Here is a 27,997-nt window from a genome sequence, read left to right as displayed (position 1 = left end):
CTTAATGCTCTTTGGAATGGTCGTAGCTCTGCTCTCTGAGTAAACAGTTATGAAAATGAGGCAGAAAATTGCTTCCAAAATAATTTTCTGCTTATGTTTTGAGATCTAAAATTACTTTTTTATCTTTGTATTTTTGCCCTCTTTGATATGAAGGAGAATGTATAAAGAATTTTAACAAGTTTGAGCTTGTGATACTTATGGTCTGTATATTTTTCTCTTAGTAAAATAATCTAGAATGTGTAGTGCAACCTTTAAAAAAATCTTTGAAATATTTTAATACTATTTTTTAAAAAGTTCCTTGGTATGATCTTTGATTTTACACTGCTTTGCTACTGGGGGAGAGTTTACCTCTAGTTTTACTGTGTGGTATTTTTCCTAATTGTTTCTGATCTTTTGCATGAATAGTAAGAGACCTTTTTCTAAAAACACAGTGGGGTGTGGTTTATGGCATGCTTTTCGTTTAATACACTCTAAATTACTGTTATTTAATTATAATGAACTATTGTTGACATTTTATAGAATGTTTTGATTATCCTTTGATTTTGGTCTGTAATCTGTTGCTTTACATATTTTGCTAAAATTTAATGTATTTAAAGTATACTTGATTTGGTATGAATCATGAAAAAACAATTACTTAAAATGCTTAATGTTAATTAATCTTTGTTATTTCTTTGTTTAGGAAATACAGAATTAACAGGTCAAGAAGAACTGATGGAGATATCTGAAGTTGACGAGGGATTTTATTCCAGGGCTGCGTCTAGTACTAGCCAGTCGGGTTTACCAAACAGTAGTCAAAATTGTAGTAACAAGGCAAGTGTAGGAAAGACTCAGAGACGGTCAGGAGGAAACAAAACTGGAGGAAAAGAAAAAGAAACTGCAGGGGAGTCTTGCAAAGATTACTTTGCTCGAAAACAAACTCAGAGAGCCCAAAGTGAGAATCTCGAGCTTCTCTCCTTAAAGAGACTTACATTAACAACCAGCCAATCTCTGCCTAAACCTAATAGTCATGGTTTGGCTAAGACCGCTGCGACCGTATTCAGTAAATCCTTTGAACAAGTTAGTGGTGTCACAGTCCCATATAACCCATCATCTGCTGTTGGCTGTGGGACTGGGACAGATACCAATAGGTTTTCTGCTTGTAGTCTGCAAGAAGAAACGCTTATTTACGTTTCTGAAAGGACTGAACTTCCAATGAAGCATCAAACAGGTCAGCAGAGACCTCCTAGTATTAGCATTACTTTGTCCACAGATTAATTTGTAAGAGTTTTCTCACGTAACCAGTGAATCAGAAAATATGACTTCGCTTCTTCATGAAAGTTCCCAGGGTCGTCTTTCATCCCTGTTCCTGACAGGAGCCCTGATGTCTTAAATTCTGAAGGCTACCTTGACTTTATGAAGGGAATAATGTCTAGGTTGCAGTAAGTTGAAATATGGTTTTGTTATTTCTTGGTTGTGTGTTTTCCCCTTGGCTTGAGTCTTTTTTTTCTTTTCTTACTTTCTTATTTGTTTCTGTTGCCCTAAGATTGTCAGTGTGACAATACATTTGGCACGTTGTCTGATCAGATTGGTCACAGCTCATGAGAGGTTATGAGTCTTTTTCTTTAATAACTCCTATTTTGGTAGCTGTATGTTTGGCCTTCAGTGTAAAAGGGAATCTCCTTGCATGAGAACAGTGTTTTCAAGGATGAGGCTGCTGTACAACTCCAGGAATTCTACAGCTGGCTGTTTAGCAAGCCAGTTTGAAAAACAGGCATGTGAAAAAACAAAAATGACATGTATGAAAAGTGCCTGCTAAAAATGTTTGTAACCAGATCATCTTTAAGATTAGTAGAACAGTTTATATAAAGCACTGGAAAATGCCTGGTAACTCCGTAACCTAAAATATGATATGATTCCAGGGGATGGGAAGAGCGGTTTCCGTTGTTATCTTTGGAACATTTTTATATCAGAAATCAGATTGCTAGTAGATGTGTTGCTTTGAAGTGTTTGATCTGGATTTAGCAGGTGAAGATCCCTTTCAGTTCCTAAGATGTAATAGGCCATAAAACTGACTTACCCTGCTGCTGGACTTTGGAAAACCTACTTAGCTTGGATTCCCACAATTCAGAGCACACATCATTGAAGACTTCCTGGAAATGACTGAATTTTGCAACCCATCTCTCAAGATACCAGTGTTTACCATATTGAATTGTTTGTCTACAAATGAAGGAAATTAGGTAAATTTTTCATCTATAAAATATCATTGAAAGAAAATAAAAATAGTGAAATATGGACAAAGGACATTTATATATTAACTAATTTAGGGTTATATATGTTTGTGTTCTTTAAAATTTTAAGTATGAAAAATATTAAATGTGTTTCTTGTTTTGTGAACAGGCCTATTTGAAATGTTCTTGTTATGATAGAAAGAATAATCAATGTAGTTGCTCCCAACCAAAAAATAAAAATAAAAAGGCAATATGGCAGAAGCTAAACAAACTTGTATGTAGCTATAGAGAGTCAGGTGACGTCCAGATGGATGTAAAAATTTGATGTTTGCTAGTGGTGGTCATTTCAGCTATGGTTGAGGTTCCTTATAAATCAAGTATACTTAAGTAATAATCTAGGGTAAGAGAGAGAGAGCAGAGTTGAGGATGAGAGAATAAGTTGACTGGGGAGAAAGATGTAGGGAGCTGTCCCCTTGTTAATGGTTAGTACACAGTAGTTTCCTTATTCACAGTCTTTATCTGTGGTCACACAGAGAAAATGCTAGTTTTCCTCTTGTACCTGCTTATGCAGAGCTCAAATATGTGAAAAATTTGTTATGTCTTGAAGACTGCTAAAGCATTTTCACTATGAATGCAGTTTTGACCATAACTGCTTTGGCTATCGTTTTAAATCCAGTTCTTCAAAAAGCATGAACTAGTTTTTATTCAGTAACCCTGAATAAAATATGGTTTTTAATGTAAGTGAATTTGATTTTTTTAGTGCCACCGATAGAAATGGAATAAGATCTATTGGCATACATTGTAGGAAAAAACAAAAAAAGCAAAGCAACCAGACAGTGAAAGTTGATAAAATATTAATTTAATAGAAATCCTGTCTACAATTTAAATCCTGTGTACAATTACTGTGAATTTCCTATTGTCTTTTTGTAATTCTTTAACAAAGAATTTCCCCTAGGCATAGCTACTAACAATATTAATAATAGTCTTAAGAACTAATTTAAAAGATTGGCATTGGAGGCAAGTTAAGGTGCTTAGGAAACATTATAGAATAAGTTTGAGGAAACATTAGCTGGCACAAATAAGAGATCAGATTTTAATGTTCAGCTGTTGTAATGGAACCTCATTTTGCTACTATTCTAGATCATTGCTATTATAAATCATTGTGGTCTGAGGACCAGTAAGGAACATTGGCATTACCTGCCATCTTGTTAAAAATGCAGAATTTCAGAGCCACCTTAGATCTACTGAATCATAATCTGCCTTTTAATAAGATCTCAGGTGATTATTATGTACATTAAAGTTTGAGAAGACAGTATCAAAGTGCAAACAAATCACTTACCTAATATTTAGAATTCTCAGTGGTCTCACAACCCTAGATCAAATATGTTGGATACTAGATCATTATAATCTTCATTGTTTTTAAAGCTAATTAATTTTTTAAGTGTCAACTGACTTAAGTCCCCTAATTCTAAATTTTTAATGAATCTCATTTATTTTTACAATAAAAATGTTAACATTTTATATTCTTCTGTTATTTGAAAATGGAATCAGAGCTGTAGATGCCTACAATTTTAAGTATGAAAGGGGTACCACCCTTTTACGCAATGCACAAGAAATCTGCATGTGTTTTTTCCTTCTTTTAAAAACCCTGAAGGCTTACTCAAAGGAGTGGTTCTGAATTTTTGCTCCAAGTAATTTGTCCCAGTTGATTTTCTGGAATGTGGAGTTATGGTAACAGTAAAATTCTTTCGTAGTACCTTTGATACTATTTCAAATAAAGATTATACATTTGAAAATTTTTATAGTAGTTATTAATACTGGGTAATGCTAACTGTGGTAACAATGATAATTATCCCTGCTCTTCTTGTCCCACTCACTTTTCCAAATTTGAAAGTTGGAGTGGCTTTTGTAGGTCATTTTCTTATGAAGATGCTGATGAGACCATTTGGTCACAGACCTTGTGTATATCCAGAGTAATACCTTTTACCACAAGAAGGATTCTGCACAAAACTGGAGCCTCGCACCTCATAGCTCAGAGGATCTGTGCAGACATTGTAGTCCCATTCCACATTTTAAACCTCTAAAAGATTCTTGAAATTACCCAACCTCTCACTCTTCAGATATCCGACTACCTGGGATATTCTAGTGAAGCTGGGTGCCAGCTTTTCCGTTTTAGAATCCAAATGGAGAGAGAAACAAAGACTTCAGGGGAGTGTCCCAGGGCAGGTGAGCACCCTGGAATCCCTTATTATACCACCATGGAACTTTTAAAGGCAGCTCTGTAGATTTGAAGAGTAGAAATTCTCAGTCCTTAAATGATTTCAGTGTGTTTTGAAAAAGCAATATTTCATTGCTCTTTTCAATTATGAAGTAACTACTTAGCAAACATTATTCAATAATAATTATAAAAGTTATTAACTTTTAAAGATAAAAAGTTAAAATAAAGGGAAATAAAATTTTTAAACCAAAATAGATAAAAAATGATCCCATTTTTAAGGGATTTTGTCTGTTTTGGAAGAATAAAATTAAAGTGTTGAAACCTTTAAATTTAAATTGTAAAGAAAAATACACCCTGAGACCTAATTTTCAGCAGATATTTAAAGTAAGGCTATTTCACGTTTGAGTCTATAGGCACAATAAGTCTACACTTTGTTAAAGGGAAGCACATCAAGGAAATATATCTGTTAAATAAGGTAACTGAAATTTTTTTTTTTTTTGCGGTATGCGGGCCTCTCACTGTTGTGGCCTCTCCTGTTGCGGAGCACAGGCTCCAGACACGCAGGCTCAGCGGCCATGGCTCACGGGCCCAGCTGCTCCGTGGAATGTGGGATCCTCCCGGACTGGGGCATGAACCCGTGTCCCCTGCATTGGCAGGCGGACTCTCAACCACTGAGCCACTAGGGAAGCCCCTGAAAAAATATTTTTTAAAAAGCCATTTAAAAAAAGAATGATTTGATGGGTACTTAAATTAGTCATTGTAGATAGAAGTTAATGTATAATAGTGTCTTCCCAATCTTTGGATAAAAAATAAACTCTCTAGTCATTTAATTAGCATGAATTTATACTTTTAGATTAATTGCTTAGTAAAATTATACTCAATACTTTGAGTTATTCACATTTATATTTAATATTGTTAAATTCTTCACCAGAGAACAGAAGTATGTTGTCTTCTGTATTTTGTAACTTGTGCATACCCACAGAGATTACCAGTGAACGTTTTAGAAGATGCTTTTGTGTTTTTTAATAGTAGAGTTCCAAAGTACTTATGTCTTGATATGAAGTTTCTACTAGTAAACTGAAGGTCCTATTTCACATACTGTTATTTTCTCTTATGTGGAGTTTATTGTGTACCTCTTATCTTTATTTCTAATCACGTAGTGATACTAATCTTTTCATAGTAAATTGACTTGTTTCTAATAGTGTTCCTAGAGTTTACATTCCTAAAGAATAAATTACGACTTTGGATATTTTTATGTGCTCTCTACCTTTTTAAGGCTATGGAAGTAAACTGGAGTTTAGTTTTTGGAAGTTTTGTATATTTGTGTAAATGTTCTCCATATGCAATACTTTATAGAGCAGTGTTGCCTCTTTTAATGAAATAAAAACTGAAAACATATTTTTTCCAGATCACTTTACTAATTAAAAAATCGTCATAAAATTTTGCAAAAGTCATGATGTGAAGGAAGAAATTAAAGGAGGAAGACTTAGGTGAGTTGAGCCATTGAGAGCTTTTGGGAGTAAGCCATAGGACAGTGACATCTCATTCCTGGCTTTACATTTTACATGGCTATGGTTGAGAAGTGTGACAAGTTCATTAGTATCCATCCAAAAGAAGATGAGCTCCATGGGTCATGCACCAGTGACTGATTATTTGTCATACCAGAAGTACAGGCAAATTTAGATAACAGTGCTTTGCCCTTTTATCTTTCATATGGGTCTTTGTCTCTTGAGTGCAGAGACTATATGTCCCTAGTTCCTAGCATAGGACTTTGTACATGGTAGGTATTGAGACATTCAATGAATGTGTGAGTTAGGTTGATGTTAGTTTTGGGAAAGAATCAAGGATAAGGTCTTCAACATATTGTATTACGGTAAAATTTTAAAATTTCATTTACTGACTCTAGGAAATCTCCATGACATTACTTGAATAGGATTACTGTGTGTGCTTAGAAACAAAACCCTCTTAGAAGCTTGAAAAAAAATCCTGTTGTATAGTTGATTATATATTTGGATAATTCCATTTCATCTAAGGAAGTAAGTAATTTAGGAAATATTTTCTGACTGCTATTAGAGGAGCAGTCATAGAAAACAAGAGAAGCGATTTTGTAGGCAGTATGTTAGCCCTATGGAATACAAACTCTTCTAGTGACTTTAGCAATCCCAATAAATAGTTGATTCAGTTCATAGAATCTGTAATACCAGCATATAATTATTTTATAATTATTAAGAAAGGCTTTTACAAATAATTCTAGTCACTTGGTAATTTCCCTTGCATTGTTATTGTGGTGGTAGATAGCTAATATTTGTAGTTAAAATTATGATCTCATTTAATCTTCAAAAGAGTCCTATAAAATGATTAGAATTCCCATTTTACAAAAGAGGAAACTGAAGCTCTCAAAAGGGCAGGTGACTTGCCCAAGGTCACTTAGCTGCTGGGTGGAAAGCTAGAGCTTAAACATAGGTCCTGTGACTCTCACTTTTCTATCACTTGGTAAAAGAAGATACTAAGTGAATACTACATAACAGACATGTGTTTGATATTCACTCATTCCATCTGTCTTATAGGTGACAGAGTTAAGTTTTAAGGTCAAAATAAAAGTTTTCCAAAAATAAAATATGATACGTTTTGTAGAGCTTTAGGTAATTGTGTTTCAGTGGTAAACTGAATGCTAGTTATTCTGATATTAAAAGCATAGTAAAATATAAATTAAGATTTTGTTTATTTTTTTACCTGTCAGATAGATAAGGATTAAAAAGATTGATACTAGTATTAGTATAGGTGTGCGGAAATCATTAGTTTAAGAGGCCATTGGCAGGACTTAAATTGGTACAACTAAATTGATGAGCAGTTCAGCAGGATCTATCAAACTTTAAAGTGCATACACCTTCTGACCTAGCAGAATCCTGCTCTTCCATGTTTATTCCACTCTCTATATTTTACAGAAATTTTAGCATAAGGTATAAAGGTATTCATTGCAGCATTGCTTGCAATAGCAAAAAAAAAAAAAAAAAGCAACAATCTAAATGACCGTTAATAGAGGACTGGATAAATTATGGTGCACACATATAGTGGAATATGATGTAGCTGTGGAAAACAACGCAGATGTGTATGTGGTGATCAGAGAGATTATTTAATAGAATGTTCCCTGAAAAAAACATGTCATAGAGCAATCCCATTTTTATAAGACTTGGGTAGAACATTTAATATGGGTGTATATGTGTTTATATATGTTTATATATTCATATATGTACATATGTTCAGCACATGTATGTTTGCTGATATGCGGGGATGAAAGCATTATTTCTCTAAGTATGATCTAAAGACAGCCTGCATTAGGGAAAAAATGGTGCTTTTTAAAATAGAGATTCCTAGGCCTTGTGCTGATCCCTCTAAATCAGAATCACTGAGTGAAGCATGGAAACCTTTATTTCTAACAAGCTTTTCATTTGATTCTTATACAAACTTAACATTTGGTTTAGTAGCTGACAGCAATGAATTGGTTATCTTTATGTCTCTGGTAGTGGTTTGTAGTTAGGAAAGACAAATGTGTTTTAAAATTAATTGTTAAATTGAGGTATAGTTGACACATAATGTTATATTAGTTTCAGATGTACAACATAATGGTTCAATATTTGCATATATTGCAAAATGATCACCACAGTAAGTCTAGTTAATATCCATCACCATACAGAGTTACAAAATGTTTTTTCTTTTGTGATGAGAACTTTTAAGATTTACTCTCTTAGCCATTTTCAGATAAGCAATACAGTATTATTAACTGTAGTGATCATGCTGTACATTACATCCTCATGACTTACATATTTTATGACTGGAAGTTTGTACCTTTTGACTCCCTTCACCTATTTTGCTCACCTTTCCACCCCTGCCTCTAACTTATTTCACTTAGCATAATGCCCCCAACGTCCATCCATGTTATCACAAATGGCAAGATTTTCTTTTTTTTTATGGCTGTATAATATTCCTGTGTGTGTGTACCACATTTTCTTTATCCATTCATCTATTGATGGACACTTCACGTTGTTTCAGAAAGGACAAATTTCTTGACCAGATCTTGTGTTCTAAATGGGGCTCCCCCTAAGATAAAGCCAATTAACATTGATTAACATCATCAACATAGACCTGTTAGTGAAAGGTAAATTGACCTGACACACAAAAATGATTCTACTCTATAGTACATGCCAATTAAATAAGCAATCCTTAAAAAAAAACCTTTGCTGTTGTTTAACTCTCTCAAATATCATCTGATGACCTGCTAATAAAGCAAAATTAAGTACTAAAAGTTAACTGCAGTAAGACAGTGCACCACCTTGATATGCTTACCTGTCTCTTAGAACTAGAAAATCAGCTATTTGTTGAGTTTTGAGACCTGTGCCCAAATGGTTTAAGACATGTCTGTCAAGACAGGGAACTGATTGGATTTGGCAAAGTTAAGAAATGGTTTAGGATTGGTGGACACAGCAAATAAGGACCTTGAAGAATCTTGATAAGTAAACTGTTGTTTGATAAGCTAGCTGTTTGCCCAGGTCAGCAGGTCATTGTTTCCATCCTATAGGAACTTCCTTATGCAAACAAAAAATTAGAGATTGTTCCTGTTTGTCTTTTGTTTTGTTTTGTTTTGTTTTGTTTACCATCTTATCTTTCCTGGGCAAAGGTTTACTGGAATGAACAACTATCTCATATTGACATAGAGGGCCTACAGTTTTATCTAAGCCATACTGACACTGATAGTTTCAAGTCTGTTTATCTCTCCCCATTCAAAGATTGTAAGTCAATACTGTAAATACAGCATATTGATACATCGTTAATGACTTCTTAGGGTTCTACAGAAGATCTCAGAGATTTCTTCTGAAGCTTCTTGACCCTTATCACACTGGATTTATACTTGTCAAGTGCTGTAATATAATAATCCTCATCACATTGTACTGCGATTATCTTTTCACATGTCTGTCTCCCGCACTAGACCATTGCCCTGTGGGAGTTTAGTATAATACCTAATACATGATAGTGAATAAAGATTTGTTTTACTAGATAGAATGTAAATCCAATCCAGGAAATGTGGCAACGTAGGAACACTGTGTTGCTCCTCTTCCATTCAAGAGAAGTCTGTGAAACTCATTTGATTCTGTAATGTACATCTGTACAGAGATGAAGGTGAAGGTTGTAAAACTTTACCACTTTGGTTCTTTAACGAGTATCTACATAAAAGTTTTTTGAGAAGTAAATTATGATACATCATGTTTCTTTTTACTTAAACTAATGAATAGCATGAAGATTTTTCTGGGCTTATGTTTGACTTTCTTTTTCTATCATATTCTCTTCAATATTTCTGTGGCGCACATAAGTGATATCAAGACTCTTTAGAAAATAAAGTAGGAAAGACTTAACTTAAACACTACAAATTTTCACTTCTTGCTTCACTTGCTTCCTTTTATAGAAGCTACAAGTATGTTTAACTTTTGTATCCCAGGTCCATTACTACCTAATGAAGGCCTATAGTGCATTTATCTTAAAACTTGTGTTCTCTTCACTTAGCCAAGATGCTTCTACTTCTGTCTTGCCCCCTGTGCTATATAATTTTTACTAACATTTTCTTCTCCAAATTGCTTGAAATATAACCCTCTGGAACAACATGTCACCACTTCCTCTTCTATTCTAATTCTACTCTAGTGTGGAATCTCATTTCAATATTCATTTACATCCACCAAGTTGAATTTAATGAGGCAAGGTATGTTTGAAAGGAGAAAACAAGCAAGCAAGCAAACCCATGAACTATACTTATAATAGGAGAGAACATTACAGTTTGCCAAGCAGGAAAAAATTGAGCTGTCTTATACAAGCAAGTAGTTAGAGGTAAACTGTGGCACTACAACCCCACTCAGCAGTGGTGGTGGAGGACACTTAGGAGAGGAACTCTACAGTGAGAATAAATCTGAGCAGTATTTCTTGTCTGCTCTGCACAGAAGGTAAAGATATCCCAAGGTACAGATCTGCCCCATTTTATGAGTCATAGTTGGCCAGGTGGTAGAGGACATGGAAGTAACAAGGTTGGAGGATGAGTGATAAAATTCAGGCACTAAATATATGGTTGGACTTCTCAAAATGGGCTCAGATTGTAAGAATAATTGTTTTCTACATAAATACTAAACAAAGACCCCATTTGAAGGAGATGCTAAGTACTCAGATGGTCAGGGTGATTCTGAGGATGTCAGTAGATCTTTCTTTCGTATCCCAGTCCTTGTTCAATCAGCTAATGAACAAAGTGGCAATACTGGAAGCAGAAGGGCTATACATGGACTTCAACAGTATGGCCCTCCTGGGACTTCCCTGGTGGCGCAGTGGTTAAGAACCTGCCTGCCAGCCGCATAGCACAGGGAGATCAGCTCAGTGTTTTGTGGCCACCTAGAGGGGTGGGATAGAGAGGGTGGGAGGGAGACGCAAGAGGGAGGAGATATGGAGATATATGTATAGCTAATTCACTTTGTTATAAAGCAGAAACTAACACACGATTGTAAAGCAATTACACTCCAATAAAGATGTTAAAAAAAAAAAAAAAAAGAATCCACCTGCCAATGCAGGGGACACGGGTTCAATCCCTGGTCCGGTAAGATCCCACATGCTGCGGAGCAACTAAGCCCGCGAGCCGCAACTACTGAGCCCACGTGCCACAACTACTGAAGCCCGCATGCCTAGAACCTATGCTCCGCAACAAGAGAAGCCACCGCAATGAGAAGCCCGCGCACCGCAACGAAGAGTACCCCTCACTCGCTGTAACTAGAGAAAGCCTGCGCGCAGCAACGAAGACCCAGTGCAGCCAAAAATAAATAAATAAATTTATTTTTTAAAAAACTTATAAAATAACAGACAAACAATATGGCCCTCCTTTCGTCAAGGCTACCCTTATTACTGCCACTGCTAAGAGCTCAGTCTGCCGGCAGGAGTGACAAACCCTAAGATTTCATGCCCTAGGGCAACCAAATAGTTGCCTAGTGGCAGACCAATTATATCAAATCTCTTTTGTCATGGAGAAGCAGCTGTTTGTTCATAGAGTAGACACTGTTAATCTGGATTTAGATTGGCCTTCCCTGTCTGTCATGCTTCTGTGTGCAACACTAAGTGCCCTATTGACCATCATGATTTTCCTCAAAATATTGCATCTAAGGAACTTGCTTTATAGTGTAAGAAGCAAGGTAGAGGGGGAATTGCACTTCCATTAATGGCAGACTGGGTGATAACATCAAGATTTCCATGGAAATCTAGATAATCTGAATGAATTCTTTTTAAAATACGAAAATCTAGAGAGGCAAGCCCAGCATTGCGGCCACTTCTTACCTGCAGGTATTGGCTGATTCTAAGTGAACATTTCCAGCATAATATTTTAACTTACTTATTTTTTTCACTATAGGCTTTGAGTTTTTCTGAGTGGTTGCTCCAGAACTCACTGTATACATATTAACATATCACAATCAGTTTCAGATTTATACTAACTTAATTCCATTGAGATATAGAAATGTGACTTCATTCCTCCTTCCCCCTTCTTTTGTACTATTATTGTTATACATACTAAATCTTTATATGCTACAAACCCAAGAATACATTGTTGTAATTATTATTATTTATAATTGTATGTCTATTAAAGAAGCTGAGAAAAGGAAGGAGAGAAAGTATCTATGTATAGCATTTGTTATTTTTAACTTTTTGTTTACCATTTTGGTATTCTTCATTAGTTCCTGTTGGTTTGATTTACCACCTGGTGTCATTTCTTTACTCCAATACTATGATCCAACCCACCTCCTTTGTACTGTTATTGCAAAATATATTTCTATATGTGATAAGCCAAACACAATTACATACATGCATACTGTTTTATATAATTGCTTTGCAAATCAGAGAAAAAAGAAGAGGAAACATGCATTTTTACTGCAATACACTCTTTGTTTTTCTCATGTGCATGCAAGTTTTCGTCTGGGTTTATTTGCTTTTATCCTGAAGAATTTTGGACATTGTACTATGAATACCGATTCTCTTCCCCTTCCTCTGGGGCTTATTTTTGTTGTTATTTGGGTGTGTGTGTGAAACTTGGCTAAATTATTTTAGTGAAGCCTGTCTTCTCCCACTGTGTGGTATCAATTCTTGGAAGGCACTGCCTCGACGTGCACACGGTCACGTTGGGATGACAGTGGTTTTAACAGGGCTTTCTTTGACTGTCTTTTCCCTGGTCTCTGTTAAACTGTCAGCCTTACTTGATATCACATCCAACTGTTAGCCTCCATGAGTTACTGGATAATTCCTCTATTGTTTTCAACAATGCCCTGGCCATCAATCGTTCTTCAGTCTGATCCACTTAAATTCAGGCAGGAGCAGTTTTTGAGGCCAGATTTATTTTTCCTGACCCCAGGGGTACCCTTCTTAGCTGTCATTTTCCTTAATTCTCTCTGATGAACTAGCTGGCCAGTGGTTTAACTATTGCTCTTAATTAAGAGAGCTGTTGTTTCCTAGAGCACCTAGGCTTGAACTTTCCTTCACACTTTTTTCAAATAAATTCAGTTACTTTGGGGAAAACTTTGGAGCTCTCTTTCCGTATGAATTACTTCTCTCCCTAGAAGAAAATCTCTGAAGCACTACTCTGAGTGCTGAGTGGGGCAGTAACCTGTGATCTTGACTTGCCTGTCCTGGCACGGAATCACTGCCTTCTGAGTGAGCTGGAACAAAGGTAACTGGGGTCCCAGTGTTCTTGGCCTGCCATATCTGGGGTAGAGTCTCTCTGCTATAGATGTGTGCTGAGTGGTGGAATGGAGGCCCCAGCCTGTTGGCTGCACTCTCCAGGAATTTTTTCTCTTGGACTTGGAGTTGGAGGAGATGAGAAATGCTAGAGGCCTGTCCTCCTGGTAAGATAAGTTAACCTTTGATTGGGAACTTAGGAAAGAGGAGCCCGCATATTCTTGTCCATATCCACTAAGAATGGAGCTTCCATTAAGCTAATCTGGGAGGTGTAAGGGAGGGAGAGTGTCCTAACTCAAATTCTACGTACTTTCTCTGTTTTTTCTGAGTTTTAGTAGATTTTCTTAAACAAATATTTCCTCACTTGCTCTATGCACTTAGGGCGATTTCCAGAGACTTTAACTGGTTGTTTGTTTAAATAGTTTTTACCAGCTATGCTTGTATACTGGGGAGTAGGTCCTCAGAACCCCTCATTGCTACCATCCCAGAAGTGGAACCTTCGCTTAAGTTTAGATGGCAAAATGCCAGTAACATTGCCATCAACTTATAAATGTTCTGTACTCTCCTATGAAGCTAGTCACTATACTTTTATGATAAAATCACCACCCAATCTTTAAATACATTTGTCTTTTCTTATGTCACTGTTTTTTCTTTTGAAAAAAGGATGGATATTTTGCTTTGCTAAGTTGGGGCTATTTAGTTAGAATACACTTCAAAGATATAATACTAGGATTAGAAACATTTCAAAAATGTTGAACTTCAATGTAGATATGAAAACAGTACAGAATTTCTCTCTAGGGCCTATTTTAGGGGCAAATTATCTTGCTGCCAAAAGACATTGCTGAAGTGTTCTTTCCAAACATCAAGACTGATTATCAAAGATTATCTGGTGTAAAAACAAAACCAGTCAGAACTCTAGTACCAGGGCAATTGGTTGTGATTAAAAATTAACAAGTGAGCCAAGGAGGAAAACAAAAACAAAAACAAAACAAACCAATCTACATACTGCTGCTCTCATTTACAAGGACCCTGTTCACCTGATACCTTCTAGGGTTAAGAGTCTCTAAGCAGCCACCAAATTGATGGCAACCACTAGGATCCAGTTCCAGTAATTGTCCCCTGATGCCATCCTAAAAAGCCAAAAGGTCATGAAATTCTTCCTCTCTGTTTCTGAAGCCCAAACCCATGTAAATGAGCACTTTACATGGTTACTATTTTAGCCTTTCTATGAAATTTTATCAGGTGTAGGCTTTGGTTAAACTAAAACCCAAGTACTCAAAAGGTAGACGTCTAAACAGGTAAGCCCTGAGTAGCTACTTTAACATAATAAAACATAAACACTAACGTGAAATAATGAGAGCAACATAATTTCTGTGGATTTTTGCAGATATTTTCTGAGTGAACATACTTTAGAGAGAATAAGCATATTCCCGAAATATTTTGTTATAGTAACTCACTAGAAGTTAGCTAAAATTAGTTGGCCAGGAAAGCAACAGGAAAATGTAATGATATATTTTATTTCCCAAATTAATTTGATTGCTAAAACAAATCTGCTTATGAATTTAAAATATGAAAATGCATCCATTTTTGTAACATTTTACACTTCATATTTTAGAGCTCCTAATCCTGCAATTATATATGTGCTTCTTTGTTAAATAATTTTTATCATAGCAGTCCCACCCTCATTTTGCATACTAAAAGAAAACTAGCCTTTTCAGGGCGATGAAGATAATAGTAAATTTTTTTAAATTAATTAATTAATTTTTGGCTGTGTTGGGTCTTCATTGCTATGCGAAGGCTTTCTCTAGTTGCAAAGAGCGGGGGCTACTCTTCGTTGCAGTGCGCGGGCTTCTCATTGTGGTGGCTTCTCTTGTTGCAGAGCACGGGCTCTAGGCACACAGGCTTCAGTAGTTGTGGCACACAGGCTCAGTAGTTGTGGCTCGTGAGCTCTAGAGTGCAGGCTCAGTAGTTGTGGTGCACAGGCTTAGTTGCTCCGCAGCATGTGGGATCTTCCCGGACCAGGGCTCGAACCCATGTCCCCTGCATTGACCAGCGGATTCTTAACCACTATGCTGCCAGGGAAGTCCCTCAATAATAAATGTTAAATAGACTTTATTTGACATTTCTCACTTATGCTTATTAATGGCCTTACATATTTTTCACTGAGTTGTACTTTATTTGTGCATATTTTCTAGTCTGTTTTTTTCCCCCCTGTTTCAAATACTCATGTCCATATGTAGTTCATTCAATCCATACACATGTACTAAAGACCTGCTATGTACCAGGCACTCTGCTGTGTACTGGTAATGCAGAGATGAGAAAGACATGATTATTTGTGCTTGGTGTCCTGGTCGATCTCTGGGAGCACAATGAGCGTGGGATGACTAATTTTGTGGGAAAGATTGATGTGGTGAGGACTCAACAAAAGAGATGCCATTTAATTATTCTAAATATCAAGATTTTGCCAGATAAGTAGGGAAGATGAGGGTAATGGGGAAGGGAATATTAGATAGAGGGAAGTGTGGGAGGAAAGGCTGGGAAGAATTAGAGACCTCAATGTGTTCAGAGCTGTACAGGCATGCAAAGTTAAGGAGTTCCCAGACCACTCATAGGTTCAGTGATTCATTAGAGAGACTTACAAAACTCACTAGAAGCTGTTCAACTCGTGGTTATAGTTTATTACAGCAAGAGGAAACGGATTAACTTCAGATAGTAGAAGAATTGCATGGGGCAGAGTCCAGGAGAATTCCACGTGTGGAATTTTCAGTTGTCCTCTCCCAGTGGAGTCCTGGATAGCACTAAATTCTCCCAGTGATGATGTGGGACAACACACATAGAGTATTGCCAACCGGGGAAGCTCACTTTGGCCGCGGAGCGGCTGGGCCTGTGAGCCATGGCCGCTGAGCCTGCGCATCCGGAGCCTGTGCTCCGCAACGGGAGGGGCCACAACAGTAAGAGGCCCCTGTACCGCAAAAAAAAAAAAAAAAAATTAATTAATTAATTTAAAAAAATCCTAACATATCTTACCTGAACTAAGTAAGGAGAAAAGGAAAATTTCCTCACCTCTCCTAAACATCTTATAATATTTATTTATTTATTTTTGGCTGCGTTGGGTCATCATGGCTGCGCATGGGCTTTCTCTAGTTGCCGCGAGCGGGGGCTACTCTTCACTCTGGTGTGTGAGCTACTCATTGCGGTGGTTTCTCTTGTTGTGGAGCATAGGCTCTAGGTGCGCCGGCTTTAGTAGTTGCAGCACGCAGGCTCAGTAGTTGTGGCTCACACGCTCTAGAGGGCAGGCTCAGTAGTTGCGGCACACGGGCTTAGTTGCTCCACAGCACGTGGGATCTTCCGGGACCAGGGCTCGATCCTGTGTCGCCTGCATTCACAGGCGGATTCTTAACCACTGTGCCACCAGGGAAGTCCAAACATCTTTTTCTTTGTTGGGAGCTTGAACCAGCCTTTGTCGGGTGATTTACTTGCACGCAGAATGTGAGAACCATTGCTTTAGCGCAACCATCACACATAGTTAGAGCAACAAAACCAAGACCAGTTAAATGATTTGTCTGGGGTAGTATGAATACTTTGAACATACTGGTTCAAATTATTTCTTGTATAGTCCCCTAAGTGGAATTACCATTTTAAAGACATTAATTCTTTTATGGCTCATTGCTAAGTAGATTTTCTGAACAATGAAAAAAATTTGCCCTGCTGTTAATTTATGCATTACATCTATGCATTACTCTCCCTGCATTCCAACCAACTTCCACAAACCAGTGATTCCAATCTTGAGTTTTAACTTATTTAAAAATTTTAATTGTGCCTCAGAATGTCCATTTTCTTATTAAAGAAGGCCAGCAAGGCTGTGCATTTTTCATTTTGGTAATTTGATGTCTGCACGTCTCCATGTGTAAATAGTTTGTCGATGTTAACTATAAATCAAGTAGAATAAGGCACTAATCTTATACCTTTAAAATTGTTGTTTGATAATTTGGGTAGTAAACTTTTATAGCTTATTACATATTTCTCACTTTGGTTGCTTTTCTTTTAATATTTTATATAGTTACAAAAGTTTTGTATTTTATGTGTATCTGAAAATGGCCTCCATCTTGTCATATATCATTCTATAGCTGAGATAAATATGCCAGTACATTTTTTTCTAGATTTTAAAATAGTGTTCAATGTTTATTTGGAATTACATTTGACCCTTGAACAACATGGGTCCACTTACATGAAGATTTTTTTCAATAAATATCTACTACAGTACTACATGATCTGAGGTTGGTTGAATCTGTGGATGTGGAACCACAGATACATGAGGTGGACTGTAAAATTATACTTGGATTTTCAACTTAGCAGCGGTTGGCGCCTCAACCTCCACGTTGTTCAAGGGTCAACTGCACTTTCAGAGTTAATGTATCAAATTCTGATGTATTAAAAAATCTCCCATCCCTCCTCTTGATTTATTCCTGCCCAACGCTGCTTCTTTGTTTATACTGGTATGTGAACTTTCTCTTTCTGAATAAGGAGTCAGTGGAGATGGGAATACTAATTGATCTGAGGCAGTGAGTATCAATGTCATTCTGGAAAAAGCAGTGGCAGCATTAAGATTATGATGATGATATTGCTATTGCTACTACTCCTATTAATCGTCATCATGATCAAAGTCAAATAATAACAAAGGCACTGTATGAGAGTCTTGTTCACTAACCTTTCCAAATATTGCTATTAATTTATCAAGAGAGTGGGCTGGAGACTGTTAACTAGTATTTAATTTCATCTAACTTAGTGACCATGTTAATGTTTTACTTAAGTCTTCTCAGGCAGAAACAAGGTATATGTCTTCATAAATGTATATTTCCGCCCTCTATTAGAGTTTAATTTCCCCATGAATAAATTTCTTCTATTAGGCGGTGAAATTATTAGTCATGTTAAAGAAATTCTCCATAACTAATTTTTATTTTTATTAAGTAACATGTAGAAATGAAACATATTTGATATCCTATGTGAAAAACCAGAATATATAATGCCATGTAAAATATATATCTACATCTGGGAAAAGATTAGAAAGAATTATATAAAATAAAGACATGAGATTATATTACTTTTTTCCTTTTTGGCAAATTTTCTTTGAAGGTATTATTTAATTCTTTTGAGAAGAAATTAAAGATGGTGACTTATACAAAAGATTTTCTTTTAAGGTGTGGATTATTCCCTTTTCCTCTTGAAAACATGATGAATATGCCCTATTTTACTCTGCAGTCCAGCAATAAGCGCTATGGGGTCCCAAAGACAAATTCTTTTTTTTTTTTTTTTTTGTGGCACGCGGGCCTCTCACCACTGTGGCCTCTCCCGTTGCGGCGCACAGGCTCCAAACGCTTAGGCTCAGCGGCCATGGGTCACGGGCCCAGCCGCTCTGCTGCACGTGGGATCTTCCCGGACCAGGGCACGAACCCTTGTTCCCTGCATCGGCAGGCGGACTCTCAACGACTGCGCCACCAGGGAAGCCCAGGACAAATTCTTTTAAAGTTTCAATTACTAAGTTTTCTCTAGGATTTTATAATTTTTACATTTGTATCTTATTGGTCTTACTATATTATCAGTATCTATTTTCTTGCTTTTGTTTTATCAGTCTTAATATTATATTTTTAGTATTTTTATAGCTGTCTCCTTCTAGGTCATAATAAAATTTGTTAGAATAGAAGAAAATCATATTCCCCTAATTTTTCTTCCAAGATTTTAAAGTAAAAAATTTCAAATATAACAGAAATGTTGATTTGCAGAATTAACAATTGTTAATATTTTGCCATGTTCACTTTATGTATATTACACATCTAAATTATAGTTCTGTTTTGAACTCTTTTATATTTCTTTTCTCTGTTCTTTTTTCATTAATTTGCTCTTCAACAAATATCTATTATGCATCAGTTAATTCTAGTAATTCGTATTTTCTTTTTCCCATTCCATTATTTGTGCTAATAGCTTTTTCATTTAAAAATTTTGTTTTGCAGAATCAACTATTGGTGTTATTAATTTTATTTTTTCTTCTGCTTAGTGTATGTTTACTCTTAATTTTATTATTTCCGTTTCCTTACTTTCTCTTGGCTTGCTAGTTAGTTTTTTCTCAAACTAAAGTGGGAACCCAGTTGATGTTTCTTTTTATTTCTTAGTACTAGAAACCTCTGGAACAATAAAATTTTCTGCCTTTTTTTTTGGCTCTTCTTTGTATTTTGGTGTTTAAGATGCTCCTTGAAACCATCAGATTTGTTGGATTTTTTTTTCAGTCCAGATATTTATCTTTTTTAAAAGGAGGTTTATGGGACTTCCTTGGTGGCGCCGTGATTGGGAGTCGGCCTGCCGATGCAGGGGACATGGGTTCGTGCCTCGGTCCGGGAAGGTCCCACATGCCGCGGAGCGGCTAGGCCCGTGAGCCATGGCGGCTGAGCCTGCGCGTCCGGAGCCTATGCTCCGCAACGGGAGAGGCCACAGCAGTGAGAGGCCTGCGTACTGCAAAAAAACAACAACAAAAAAAAGGAGGTTTAGCCAAATCATATTTCGTATTTTAATCAATTCCTCTGCATTCACATTATTCCATCCGTATATAAGCTTAAATATTGTTGCTATGATGTCATACTTTTTCTTTTCCTTAAAAGAAAACTAAACAAATTTTCTTGTGCCTCTTTAGAACCTATTCTTCCCTCCAATTGCATTCTTAGGCAATCAATGATCTGCTTTCTGTCACTAAATATTAGTTTTTCCGTTTTCTAGTATTATATAAATGGGATCATAAAGTAATACTTTTTTTTTTTTTTGGCCTGGCATCTTTCATTCAGCATAATTACTTTGAGATTTATCCATGTTATTGTGTGAATCAATAGTTTGTCCTTTTTGTAGTTAAGATAGCTAAATAGTATTCCAGTGCATGGATATACCACAATGTGTTTATCCATTCACCTGTTGATAGACATTTGGGTTGTTTCCAGTTTGGGGATATTACAAATAAAGCTGATATGAACATCTGTGTACAAATTTTTATGTGGACATATGTTTTCATTTCTCTTGAGTATACACCTTGGAGTGTGTCAGTCTGTTTGCGTTGCTATAACAAAATACTACAGATTGGGTAATTTGTAAAAAACAGAAATTTATTTCCTACCGTACTGGAGGCTGGAAGTCTGAGGTCAGTGCACTGGCATGGTCAGGTGAGGACCCTCTTCAGGGTCTCAGACTTCCCTTTGTGTCCTCACATGATGGAAGGGGCTGGGGAGCTCTGTGGGCTCTCTTTTATAAGAACATTAATCTCATTCACGAGGGCTCCACCCTCATGACCTAATAACCTCCCAAAGGCTCCCCCTTCTAATACCATCGCAATGGGCATTAAAGTTTCAACATATGAATTGGGGAAGGAGAGGACACAAACATTCAGACCATAGCAGAGTGGTATTGTTGGGTTGTATGGTAACTCTATGTTTAATCTTTTGAGAAATCACCAAACTCTTTACCATAGTGGCTGCACTTTTATACACCCTCCAGTAGTCCATGAGGGTTGCAATTTCTTTACCTCCTTACCAATACTTGTTATTGTCTGTTTTTGTTCTTCCAGCCATTCTAGTATGTGTGAAATGGTATCTTATTATGGTTTTTATTTGCCTTTCCCTGATGACTAATGATATTGAGCATCTTTTTTATGTGCTTATTGACTACTTATATATCTTTGGTCATTGAAGCACAATTTGTCATTTTTTCCTTTTACAATTCACATTTTAGTGTTCTTATCTAAGAAATTTTGTTTTACCCCAAGATTACAAAGATTGTCTCCTTTGTTTTCTTCTAGAAGCTTTGTAGTTTTAGGTTTTACATTTAGTCTATGATGCAGTTTGACTTAATTTTTGTGTATGATTTTAAGAAAGAGCTGGTGTTTATTTTTCCCCATATAGATATAAATTATTCCAGCACCATTTGTTGAAAAAAATTTTCTTTTCCCATTTAATTGCCTTGGGACTTAAAAAAAATTATTTAACCATATATGTATGGATCTCTTTCTAGACTGTATTCTCTTCGGTTTGTTTATATGTCTGTCTTTTTGCCAATACCATTCTGTCTTGATTACTGTAGCTGAGGGCTTCTCAACCTCAGCACTATTAAAATTTTGGCCTCCATAATTCTTTGTTGGATAGGTGAGAGCTATCCTGTGCATTCTAGGATGTGTAGTAGCACTCCTGGCCTTTATCCAGTGGTCTGCATCTAGGGTAGACAGTGTTTTCTATTAGTTCCCTCTGATTTTTTTTGTTTGTTTATTTTCTTTTGTCTGACTTTAGTTTGCTTAAACATTGTTTCAGAATTCATGTCATATTTTTTCATTCCATTTTCTTTCAAACCTGTTTATGTCTTTTTGTTTAAAATATGCCTTTTGGGGAATTCCCTGGAGGTCCAGTGGTTAGAACTCAGTGCTTTCACTGCTGAGGGCCCGGGTTCAACCCCTGGCTGGGGAACTAAGATCCCATAAGCCACAAGGCACAGCCAAAAATAAAATAAAATAAAATAAAATATGCCTTTTGTAGGCAGTATATATTTGTGTCTTGCCTTCTTATCCACTCTGATAATCTTTGCCTTTTTAAAAAAATATTTATTTATTTATTTGGCAGTGTTGGGTCTTGGCTGTGGCATGTGGGATCTTCGTTGTGGCGCACAGGCTCTCTAGTTGTGGCATGTAGGCTCCAGAGCACAGGCTCAGTAGTTGCGGTGTGTGGGTTTAGTTGCCCTGCAGCATGTGGGATCTTAGTTCCCCAAACAAGGATTGAACCCCGTGTCTCCTGCATTGGAAGGTGGATTCTTAACCACTAGACCAGCAGGGAAGTCCCAATCTTTGCCTTTTAAATAATATGTTTAGATCATTAACCTGGTGTAATTATTAATATGGTTAGATGTAGGTCTTCCACTTCATTATCTCATCATTTGTACCTTCTGCTTTTCGTTCTTCTGCTCCCACTGTTTTGCTTTAAAATTTTTTTCTTACTATTCCATTTTAATTTATGAGTTGACATTTTAGCCACCTCTTTGTGTTATTATTATTTTTAGTGGTTACTCTGGGAGTTACAAAATGCATTCCTAATCAGAGTTTGTCTTTTTAATTCAGTATATCAAAAGCTATCCTGGAACCACACCTAGCAGATGTTTATTACCATCTTGTTGGCCAAAACTGGGTCCCATCACTACCTTTATGGCAGTCATTGTCCACAGGTAGTGACTGAGTTAGACAAATTGAGATTCATATTCTGGAAATAGAGGAGAAATCCATCTACAGTGAAATAGAGGGGCTCTGCTTGCTACCTAAGTAAGTTGGTATTTGTTAGCAGGAAAGAAGGGGTTTGAATATGGGGTAAACAAGAATCAGTGTCTGTCACAGTAATTAATCTTATCTAACATACTTTGCCAGAATTTTAACCTCAGTACACTTTAACATAATTCTTTTTTGTTTTGTTTTGTTTCTTGTCATTCATAATTTATTTTACTAAGGAAAACTATCCCCTTCAAACAATTACATGAACTCTAGCTTTTAGTGTTCGTTGCCCTATACCTCTTATTTCCATTTTATTATTTATTTGGGCTAGGAGTGCCCTTTAAAATAAATTTCGCAGATTTGTACAAAATCAGTCTATGGTAGGTAATAATTATATTCTATTAGTGAGTAAGTGAATAATTAATGAATGCATAGAAGTTACTATTTTCTGACTAAAAAAATGAAATTTGATAAAAGGAGAGTTCAATTTTATTCTAGCAGAAAAAAATTTCTCCCAATGAGATTATTTTGTCATAAAAGAGGCAATCATAACACAACATTGTAAATCAACTATACTGCAATAAAATTTTTTAAAAAAGAGAGACAATCATTAATTAAAATAAAAAACAAAGCAAAACAGAAAAAAGAAGCTTAATTTGTGCTATTGGGTTTTTTCCTTTTCCATTTTTAAAAGAAGGTAAGTGTCATAAAAAAATTGTTACTTATAATTTTGTTTTAAAAAGTCAGAGTAGCATTTGAGTATGTCTTACTTAATATGTTTTAGTAGAATATGGGTATTCTTGGGAAATATGCTTAATTAGGGGAAAAATAATTGGCATTTGCAAACTTTAATTACATTTAAAATGTTTGGCTTGTGAAAACTAGACCTGTGATTTTGAAAGCACATTTCCTACTTTCTTCTCTAATGGGAGCTAGTAGCTCTCCATTAATGGTGACTGGATTATAAATTCTCCAGGGCAGAGACTGTATTAGCAGCTTGTGTGTGCAGAGAGACAGGTTGTTTAGCCTCATGATGATTTGCAATTTAATAAATGCATACACAACATTATCTTATTGAATTTTCTTAACTTTCCAAGGAGGTAGTCAAAATTCCCCCAGTTTATGGATAAGAAAGCTGAGGCTCAACAACAATGAATGAAAGATCTAAATTCACATGACTTGTACTGTTAGAGTTGAGACTGAGAGCTGCCCTTCAACCTGATGCTCTTTCCTCTGCCCCAGCATCCCCAGGTCTCCCCTCCCTGGCTGCACTACCTCCCTGGAGTTGGCCGTATACAACTCGCGTGGAGACTTTCCTGCCACCTAAATATTTCCCAGGGGTCCAGCGTGGGCAGTTTGGGTAGGAAATCATTTACTGTTCAGGGCTGTCCCATTTAGCATTCCCAGACCTCACCCACTAAGTACGGGTACTGGCCCCCTGTCATTGTGACATCCAGAAAGCCCCATTACCAGATGCCCCTGGGAAGCGGTACTCTTCCAGTGCTGTCCACCAGCCTGCCTCTCTGCGGTCATAAACAGCAGGACTTACAAGCACAAAGAATAAAAACAGTCTTGACAAAGCATTTTTGAACGTTTTTGACCAAACACATAAACACTTTCATATGTAAGGCTGCTCTAGGACACAAGAAGTAATGTTTAGAGGGGATAAAGGAGTATGTGGAACCCCTGAGCAAGGGGAATGCCAAAGCTCAGAAAAGGAGCTACCAGTTGGGGTAGAAGAATCACCTCAAAATCATCATGATGATAACAGTGACGATGGTAACACCGAGTTATCGCTCCGCACTAGGCGCTCGGTCAAACCACCCACATGTATTGTCCCATTTAATTCTCACCGCAGCACCATGCAGCTGTCGCTACCATTATCCTCATGGTGCAGATTAGTGCGCTACCATCATCCCTTGCTGCAGCCATTACTATAACTTCCTTTCTGGTCTTTCTGCTTCCATGGTTATCCCCATATAGTCCATTCTCGAAATCAACCTGAGCCATTTTTATGACATGCAATCAGATCACGTCACTCCTCTGCTAAAACTCTCCAGCTACTTCCTGGCACTGAATAAAATCTGAAGTCCCACAGTGGCCACATGCCCCGGCCCCACGTACCTCCCTTACCTCACATGGGCATCACTCCAGCCACCCTGGCTCCTTGCTTGCTGCCATCTGCAGTCACTGTTCTCTCCCCCAGATCGGACTCACTCCCTTACTTCATTTAGTCTCTGATCCAACCTCACACCCCAGATAGCCCTTCCGGATGGCTCTATCTAAAATAACTTCCCTTCCTCCCTTTTCCCTTCACCATGCCTTACTTTTCTACGCAGCACTTAGTGCCACCTGACATTATCAAATGCCTCTTTATCCATCTGTTTATTATTTCTCCTTTGATAATAATGGGAGCTTAGTGAGTTAGGGCTTTGTCTTCCTCACCCCTTAGGAAATGGCTTGGCACATACTGACTCAATATTTGTTGAATACATGTGGTGTCGAGAAGTTAAGTCATTTGCCTAACGTTCCGAGCTAACAAATGGTAGATTTGTACTTTGAACTCCCAGACTGTCAGAGTAGACTCCGCTTTGGGAAGGAAAAAAAAATACAGATGGCAGAGAAGCTTAGGACGGGAGATGGAAATGAGAAAGGCCTTTCTTCTCCTTTCTGCCAGGAAATGCTCAGTGGAATTTTTTTTTTTTTTAATCTATGCAATAACCGAAGATAATTGTTCAAAAGGCAGAGCTAAGGTACAGACATGTTCAGAGATTTCAAGTCAGGAGTATGCAGGTAAACTGGCTCCAAAGCCCACTTGTCTTCCTGGGCTACAGAGTTATGCCAGATGGTTACATGCTTTCACCTTGCTACTTAATTTTCATATGAAAGGAATTCATACAACCTTGAACTGTGGGACCTTAAAATAGCTCTGTAGGGGTCATTTTGAACAAATTAATTCAGGGTTAGTTTGTTCATTTATAATGGCAGGGAACAAACAAGAATAAATTGGTGTATTTTGCATTTAATATCATTCCTTAAGATCTTGAGAAAATCACTGTGTCATCTATGGGTACTTCTTAATTAGGAAATAAATTATCCATTCACACTAGAGACTGCAGAAGGAAATGAACTTCATCTTGCAATTCTAGAACAAACTTCCAAATAAGGGTTAAGTTTTCATAGAGTAGAGAAAAATAAAGGAGAGAGAAAATTTAGCGCAGTGTTTCTCAAATTTGGCTAGTTTCATGACCATATTCTTGGGGGAGTGGCTGCAAGCTTTCTTTGATCACATTTTAAATTTTATGTTTGACTTTTGTTCATAATCTAGTCAAATGAATACACACTTGTTCAGGACTCTCTGGACAGCCATCTTCTATAAAGGAGTGCTGCCACATGAACCATACCACTGAACCAGAACTGCAGTCTGCCCGCTAATGCTTGCTTTGTTCCTTTGCTTTACAGGCATAATATTCAACTGAGAAATTTTCCTCTTCCAGCTCTTGGTATTGTATCCTTTTGTCACTTTCTCCTTCTGTACCATAACTCCCAGGGAGCCTAGCTAGCTGTATGTTGAATCCTTAAAATAGTTTTAAAGTAATTATATAAAAATTTTTAATGGTTTATCTTTTTGGCTGGGGGAAGCAAGGGAAGTCGACAGAATAGATCCTCAGGTGATGTGGACTCAGTTTCTTGCTGGAATTTGCAAAGCCAATTTAAGTACAATCTTAGTTGTCAGAAGATTGTTTTTAAAATGTAGAAGTTCAAGAAGACAGCCTTTGAGAATGCAAATTTTGAAGAACTTGGAATCTTTTTTCATTTCGAATATAATATTAACCGCAGAGCTCGGCTAGCTGGATATCACAGCGTGTTCAACATAAGGAAATCACAATAATAAAAACAGCCTCTCTGTCTTGCCGGTGTTTGGTTCTACCTTTGCCCTACACCATATCCTGCGTGTTATTGTTTAGAGAAATAGCAGTGTGCAAAAGAGCTCTGCAGGGTGGAAAATTAAATCATGATGACTAGCTAAGTAGTGATCAATGGATTTCAGCAGATGAAATATGAGGATATGATAACTTACAATGTGGAAATGATGCTTCCAGAAGTTTTCAGGGTTGTTTGCCTCAACGTTGGGGGCAAAATAAGCTTATGTGAGAACAAAAAAAATGATAAGAATGCCTGAAATTCACATAGTGATTAAGACAAAAAGGAAGGGGAAGCAGTTCACAGGTAGGGATAAGGATGGAAGAAAGGCCGTTAACTTGAGATGGCCCTCGTGCCTGCGGAATTCAGGGTCTGGGCTCCCAGAGGAATGACCTGGTGAGTTTCAGCACTTGTTGGTGTTGACTTGCTGGTCCCAGTATCTCTGGAGACGTCTTGGCAAGCTAGCATTTACATGTAAACGCCTCTAATAGAGCTACCCTTTCCAGAGCCTGCTCCCGGAAAAGGTTGCAAATGAATGAAAATGAGGAAGAAAGAATGTTAGACCTTCTGTTCAATTTCACATATTCATCTTTCCACCACACCTAGAAGGCTCTTAGTCACAATGGAAACGAATTATAATTGTAAAGAAATTACTTTATTAAATTCGCACCCATATACAATATACATGTGCATTTTAATCTCTTTATCTGAAATGAAATTGAGAACAAAGTTTTTGAGAATTCAAATATTTTCACTTAAAAGGGAAGTTTCAAGATTCTAGTCCAAGCCTTTTCTGACATCAAATTAGTATATATGGAATGATTCGTCAGAAAAGGAATGCATGGGCCACCTGGAAAAGAGGATGTCCCTCAGAGAGCAGCCTGACAGGGACTGTGGGAACCAGTGGGATGGGAGGAGGGCGCTTCCACAGCAGAGTGGCAGAGGCCAAGCTGCCAGGTGATGCCTCCTTATGGAGTGTGGTCCTGCACCGGCTGCCTAGGCCCAAGTGGAGGTGGGGAGAGTGTGTGCAAAGGAGGGGTCCCGGATGCAAAGCATTAAAATTATAAATATGAGGAGAACTGGCATCCTTACAAATTGAATTTTATAATCCAAAAATAGTATAACTCTCCATTTATTAAAATCTTTTATATCCCTAAAAAACCAAAAACAAAAACAAAAAAGGCCCCTTGCCCAGGCACTCCATCATAGTAACCTGCTTTATTTGTCTGGAGACACTCATCACCATATGAAATCATCTTGTTCACTTGATCACCTATTCTTTCTCTCTCTTCAAAGATAATGCCAGCAACCTGAGAGCAGGAAGTGGGCTTTCTTGTTCAAGGCTGTATCCCCAGTGCCTGGAATGCTTCTAGATTAGGGTAAGCGTTCAATAAAAGTTTGTTGAATGAAAAAAAGAAAAAAAAAGAAAAAGAAACAAAGAAAAGGAGTGTATGTGTACATAAACAATCTACATGGGTTATTTTTGAGAATTTCAGCCTAACACAGATATAGTAGTTTTAATGTCTGCTTTTTTAAAGTCCCAAGTGTTTTTGCCAAAGTGCCCATATAATCCAACTTTAATTTACTGATAATTTAACTTGTGTTCGGTTTACATATAAGATAACTTAT

The 27,997-nt window shown here is 37.0% G+C and overlaps 1 protein-coding gene across 17 annotated transcripts in view; it reads left to right on the top strand.

Moving 5' to 3' along the window:
• HYCC1 (hyccin PI4KA lipid kinase complex subunit 1) overlaps positions 1 to 27,997 on the top strand; it is a 177,809-nt gene that overhangs the window by 80,810 nt on the left and 69,002 nt on the right. For 14 of the 17 annotated variants that reach the window (XM_089917728.1, XM_089917727.1, XM_089917718.1 and 11 more), the window contains exon 11: positions 680 to 27,747. In XM_089917728.1, coding sequence (XP_089773854.1) covers positions 680 to 1,254 — 575 coding nt within the window. In that variant the 3' untranslated portion in view covers positions 1,255 to 27,747. The remainder of the gene's footprint in view (positions 1 to 679; positions 27,748 to 27,997) is intronic. The other 3 variants (XM_089917730.1, XM_089917729.1, XM_089917731.1) reach the window with 3 other exon arrangements.

Source organism: Delphinapterus leucas, chromosome 9 (genome assembly GCF_059928025.1).
Source record: "Delphinapterus leucas isolate spDelLeu-1000000601 "Yukka" chromosome 9, BTC_Dleu_Yukka2, whole genome shotgun sequence".
In the NCBI taxonomy this organism is placed as follows: Eukaryota; Metazoa; Chordata; class Mammalia; order Artiodactyla; family Monodontidae; genus Delphinapterus; species Delphinapterus leucas.
The sequence above is the reverse complement of the archived record's forward strand: the minus strand, read 5'-3'. Positions and strand labels throughout refer to the sequence as shown.